Here is a 6,188-nt window from a genome sequence, read left to right on the forward strand (position 1 = left end):
AATAGAGGAGGAGAGAGGGAAAAATCAAGACAAAACAAGGTAGCAAATAAAATGATGTGTAGGTTAAATGACTCATCACTGGTTCAAGGAGCTGCAGTACCTGTACCTGTACATCTGACAGCTTCGTGAGACCGAAAACCCAGGGTTAACCCTGAAGTTACCTCGCTAAGACATTAATCCTGCTTCGTGATACAGGCCCCAGCTGTTCAGAGTTGTGATTTAAGAACCACAAAACACCGCAAGTTTTCTCCTTAAGTATGACTATTAATTTCTCTTAATTTCTCCTTAGCTGAGGGACTGATTTAAGGATGTTGGACAGATTCCCTTAAAAGGTTTCCTTAGTTAAGGGTAATCATTAAGGCCTTTACAGCACTGAGATGTTACAGCGTTAAAGTGAGTTTATGAGCTGGATTTATTTGGTTGCTGGAGGAAACTACGAGTGTAAATCACAAGTTTCATCACGATACGATGTCGCAGTGATTCTTTGGACGACAGGATATTTAACAATATTACAAAGTAACGTTAACATTACGTCGTGCTTTATTTTGTTAACAGCACATTGTTTAAACGCACCGTGTGTTCTGTCTGTTGAAATCCAGAATATCTCCACGCTGCTGATTTATCTAGAGTAAATAACGTTCTCTCGTCGTCTTCCTCTTGGCTGCTGCTGTTTCACACTAACGCAGAATTTCAAAATAAAAGTGTATCCTAAAGATGATGATATAGATCAATGTTTTCACTTTGCATCGATGACAATCGATCCCTGATCATTGAATCAGTATATTGATCCAGATTGATGGATCGTTACAGCCCGTAGAGGAAACTGCAACTAAAAGTAATTCAGTCAAATCTAAAGATTAAAATCAGAAGTGTATCACAGAAACACTTTTCCTCTCAGGGTGTGTTAAGGGTTTTTATTTATCACCATAAACTCAGTCAGAGGGACCTTAAGGGGTTTTTTTTAACCTTACTTTGGTTGCTGAGGTCTTTCGTGCAACAGTTGAGGGATTCCTTAAATATAAGACAGAGACAAGGAGAAACCCTTATATACTTAAGTGATTATTTAAGAAAACCTTAAGGGAAAGACTTTAAGGTTGTTTTTTGCAAACAATTTTATTTTAAGGAAACTTTAACTCAGAAAATCTTAACTTAAGGTGTTTTGTGCAGCCAGTCCCTGAAACATGTGACAGCTTTCTGTTCCCTCTGACGTATTAATGATGTGTTTGTGTCAACAGCTCATCTGCACGCCTTGGAGGTCAAAGGTCAGAGGTGAGCATGTTTTATTTCTCATGATCTCATATTTTTATATAAACATCTTTTATTTTGAAAGGATATCGTTGATGCAGTGACTGTGACATTCTGAGCCGACAGTCGATACTCATGTTTTTCTGTTGTTGTTTATTTAGTTTTTGTTATTTATTTCCCAATTTGTTCCGATGAAACAACAAACTCTACACTGTAAAAAATGTCTGTCCTGAACGACCTCTGACTGAGCTCAGATTCAATCAGACACATTTATTTAACAATATAAATTTAAAACTGTCTTTACCAGGAAATAAAAAATTATATTTCACTGTGAAAACATCACAAAACCTTTCATCTTCAAACAGATGAATTAAGTCAAATTTATCACCAGAAACTGTATTTTACAAGATGACAGTGAATGCATCGCAAGAACAACAATCACACAGCTAAAGTTAACTAGCTGCTAAGAACTATCAACTAACTTTAACTAGCTGCTAACAACTAACAGCTAACGTTAACTAGCTGATAACAACTAACAGCTAACTTTAACTACAACTAACTAGTTAAAAGTTGTTAACGCCTGAACACGAACACGTGCTGTAATGACAGAGAAGGAAACTGTTTAATTCAGACACATTTTATTTCTTCTTCATTTACAGAAAGAAAAGTGTCGAGAGGAAAAACTGAACCAAACAAAGTCCTGATGAACAGGTGATTTATACTGTCGAGTTTAAAGCTGGTTCTGAAACATCCTGACACAAAGTTCTGATGATGACATCATCACTTGGAAATCAGAAATAAGTTGCATCCAGGGGGTGGAGCCACAGGAACGCCAAAATCTACACAAATCAAACTTCCTGTCAGCTGCTTTAATACTGGTTTCTTTTTACACACTGGTTTCTGGTGTTACAGACTGGTGGTGTTGGTGGCGTCCACCTTCAGGTCTTTGGCGACCAGTCCGGAGGTGACCGGGTGCATCGCTGCTCTGTTGGCCAGAAACACTTGAATGGCTTCATCACGATACTTCTCGAAGTTAAAGACCTCCCTGATGAGAAAATACAGATACACAGAGTACAAACATGTTACGTAGAGTATCATTACGTTACGTAGAGAATCATTATGTCATGTGGAATATCATTACATTACGTAGAGTATCATTACGTTACGTAGAGAGTCATTATGTCATGTGGAATATCATTACATTACGTAGAGAATCATTTCGTTACGTAGAGAATCAATACGTTACGTAGAGAATCATTACGTTACGTAGAGTATCATTACGTCATGTGGAATATCATTACATTACGTAGAGTATCATTACGTTACGTAGAGAATCATTACGTCATGTGGAATATCATTACATTACGTAGAGAATCATTTCCTTACGTAGAGAATCAATACGTTACGTAGAGAATCACTACGTCATGTGGAATATCATTACGTTACGTAGAGAATCATTACGTCATGTGGAATATCATTACATTACGTAGAGAATCATTACGTCATGTGGAATATCATTACATTACGTAGAGTATCATTACGTTACGTAGAGAATCATTACGTCATGTGGAATATCATTACATTACGTAGAGAATCACTTCCTTACGTAGAGAATCAATACGTTACGTAGAGAATCATTACGTTACGTAGAGTATACTTAGTATAAATACCTGAAGAGCGGTCTTGTGAACTTCATCCTGCCCTGCTCTGTCGCCATCTTCATTGCCATGGGAACAGCTTCCTCCCATTTGGATCGAACACACAACCTTAGCCACCTGGAGGGAGAACAGCCAATCATCAGGAAGCTTCCAGAATGGAGGCGGGGTTTCATATGACAGACCTGATGTTTTACCTGAAGCGGATCTCAGAGTTCATGCAGGTGTTGAGATCGTAAACCTCCTGCATCTTCTTCACGTGAGTCAGAGGAAGAGGATCCTGAGGGGAGTGAAAAAGAAGTAGAAGATGAAGTGAAGTAGACCTTCAGCAACTGAAGTGGACCGTGGTGAGTTAAAGAGGTTTACCTCCTGAAGCAGGAGGGACAGGAACTCGATGAGCTGGTGGGATGACAGCGTCTTCAAATCCGACTCCTTAAAGCTGCTCAGATCCTGGTCTTTGGCCTGAAGGGGGACAGAGGACGGAGATTTGACTCTGAAGATAAGAGAACAATTACCACAGGTCCATGTGAGGTCCAGGTCTTACCTTGATCCACTTCTGGCTCAGAGCGATGCAGGCGTCGGCCAGCGTGGTGTCGTACCTGAAACATGAATCAGACAACATCAGTCCAGGTTTACAGACAGACCAGAGGACCTGATGCAGGTCTGAGACTGGAGGACCTGATGCAGGTCTGAGACTGGAGGACCTGATGCAGGTCTGAGAGGATCCACTCACTGAGGTTTGACTGGAGGCATCCCAGGAGTGAACATCCACGCGTTCCAGTCCACCTTGTTCAGGATGTCCACCTGAGAGACAAAGACACAGCTCAGACCTTCGGACTCTGAATCCGGACGTGAGATGTTGTGGTTCACCTGCGGAGCCTCCAGGTGTGTCTCACCTTGTCTTTGAAGTAGGTGTACAGGTAGTTCTTCCACTCCTCCGTGGTGACGCTGCTGTAGGCAAACAGCTGGATGTACGACTTCACGAATCCCATGAACACTTCTGAAACAGACCGACAGGTGAGGACAGACGTTCAGGACTGGATTCTCTGTGGTGTGTCCAGATGTGTGCATGTGTTACCTGGCCCTCCCATCAGCTCCTCCAGGTGGTACAGCAGAGCAAAGCCTTTCTCGTAGGGCACAGAGGAGAAGGCGTCGTCGGGGTTGACGTCCTGCAGGCTGGGAACCAGGTTGGTCAGAGGGTTGTTGGCTCCAAAAGTGTTCACCTGAGTGACAACATGGACAGGTAAGAAACATACATACTGCTTTCATCACCAGAATCAGTCCGCACAGGGTTCAGGTCCAGGTCCTCACCGAGTCCTGCAGGTCCTTCCAGCCCCCCATGGCTTTAAACTGTCTGAACTGTTCACTGTCCATACACCTGCCGATCATCCTCTCCAGGTACACCGTGTGACCTTCGTTGAGCCTGGAAAGGACAAACAGCTACAGTCAGCATGCTAACTATCACTGATCAACTTTAAATTCCTCAGAGACAAGCTTCCATCTTTTTTTTTTTTTTAAAGATATTTTTTGGGGCTTTTTAGCCTTTAATGGATAGGACAGACAAGCGTGAAAGGGGGAGAGAGAGAGAGGGAGTGACATGCAGCAAAGGGCCACAGGCTGGAGTCGAACCCGGGCCACTGCGGCAACAGCCTTGTACATGGGGCGCCTGCTCTACCACTAAGCCACCAGCGCCCCAACAAGCTTCCATCTTGAAGAGAATGATAATGATAACATACATTTTTTTCCCCTGTCATTCCTGCACTCAGTTTCTGTTTTAATTTCCCTTCTTTGAATCAGAATCAGAAAACCTTTCTGATTCTGATTCTGATTCAAAGAAGGGAAATTAAAACAGAAACTGAGTGCAGGAATGACGGGCAAAAGAATTACGTGACAAAACCTGTATAGTATAGCATGTCGTCCAAAATCATGAAAAAACGACATAGTATAGCATGTCGTCAAAAACCTAGAAAAAAATGTCACAGTATATAGCATGTCGTCCAAAATCATGAAAAACTTAATAATTTTCGTTTTTAAATGATAATAAAGATATTCAAAGACATTTAGTTTTCATTTGTTCATTTTTAATAAATCCAACAAGCAAGTTATAAAGTGTGTACTAATAAGGACATGAACGAAAAGATGAACAGACATCCACACACCCGTGCCATTAGGCTTCGCGTTATGTAGTTATGCCTGTAGGCTCGGTAACACAAAATTAAAATTGTAATGAAGTGATTATGGTATTGAAAAATGTGTTCGGTTATGCACTGTTGTGTTATTTTAAATTATAAACACGGTATTGTCTCCTCACGTTCCTCACTCAGTGCGTGCTGTTATTTTATTTTGAAAATTGGCCACATTCTCTCGTCTTTTCCGTGTCCGACTTCCTGTTTGGTACGATCCGCTCTATCCAGCTTGACAGAAGCGCTCACGGCTCCCGTGAAAAATAGACCAGACGCCGAACTGAAGGAACTAGGAACTACATTTTCTCTGTAGTACCTACTGTGCAGTCCGCCGCCAAGTGGGCAGGGGTGGTAATTGCAACCGGTCAAAATGACCAACGGCCTTCAGATTTTCCGGTCATTGTTGCAAAAAACCGGTCAATGACCGAGAATATCTGGTTAACGCGACCCCTGAGTATAACATATCGTCAAAAATCATGAAAAAACGTCATAGTATAGCATGTCGTCAAAAATCTAGAAAAAACGGCATAGTATAGCATGTCATCAAAAATCTATTAAAAAAACATCATAGTATAGTATGGTATCCAAAATCATGAAAAAACGTCATAGTATAACATGTTGTCCAAAATCATGAAAAACATCATAGTATAGTATGTCGTCAAAAAACGTCATAGTATACCATGTCGTCCAAAATCATTAAAAAAGTCATAGTATAGCATGTCGTAAATATATACAAAAAGTCATAGTATAGCATGTCGTCCAAAATAATGAAAAAACATCATAGTATAGCATGTCGTAAATATATACAAAAAGTCATAGTATAACATGTCGTCCAAAATAATGAAAAAACATCATAGTATAGCATGTCGTCAAGAATCACGTAAAAACGTCATAGTATAGCATGTCGTCCAAAATCATGAAAAACATCATAGTATAGCATGTCGTCAAAAATCATTAAAAAACGTCATAGTATAGCATGTCGTCCAAAATCATGAAAAAACGCCAGTATAGCATGTCGTCCAAAATCATGAAAAACATCATAGTATAGCATGTCGTCAAAAATCTAAAAAAAAACGCCATAGTATAGCATGTCGTTCAAAATCAT

The 6,188-nt window shown here is 40.5% G+C and overlaps 2 protein-coding genes across 2 annotated transcripts in view; one reads left to right on the forward strand and one right to left on the reverse strand.

Annotated features, from left to right (window-relative positions):
* LOC126385273 (F-actin-monooxygenase MICAL3-like) overlaps nucleotides 1-6,188 on the forward strand; it is a 72,069-nt gene that overhangs the window by 38,571 nt on the left and 27,310 nt on the right. The window lies entirely within an intron of this gene.
* Nucleotides 1,867-4,359, reverse strand: LOC126385064 (leukotriene A-4 hydrolase-like). Its single transcript, XM_050036575.1, has 9 exons — nucleotides 4,212-4,359; nucleotides 3,979-4,123; nucleotides 3,797-3,900; nucleotides 3,634-3,704; nucleotides 3,445-3,499; nucleotides 3,267-3,362; nucleotides 3,098-3,180; nucleotides 2,916-3,020; nucleotides 1,867-2,290 (listed from the first exon to the last, which is right to left on the reverse strand). Exons 1-9 carry the CDS (start codon nucleotides 4,287-4,289, stop codon nucleotides 2,152-2,154), a joined length of 876 nt encoding a protein of 291 aa, XP_049892532.1. The 5' UTR covers nucleotides 4,290-4,359; the 3' UTR covers nucleotides 1,867-2,151.

This window comes from Epinephelus moara, chromosome 23, assembly GCF_006386435.1.
Source record: "Epinephelus moara isolate mb chromosome 23, YSFRI_EMoa_1.0, whole genome shotgun sequence".
In the NCBI taxonomy this organism is placed as follows: Eukaryota; Metazoa; Chordata; class Actinopteri; order Perciformes; family Serranidae; genus Epinephelus; species Epinephelus moara.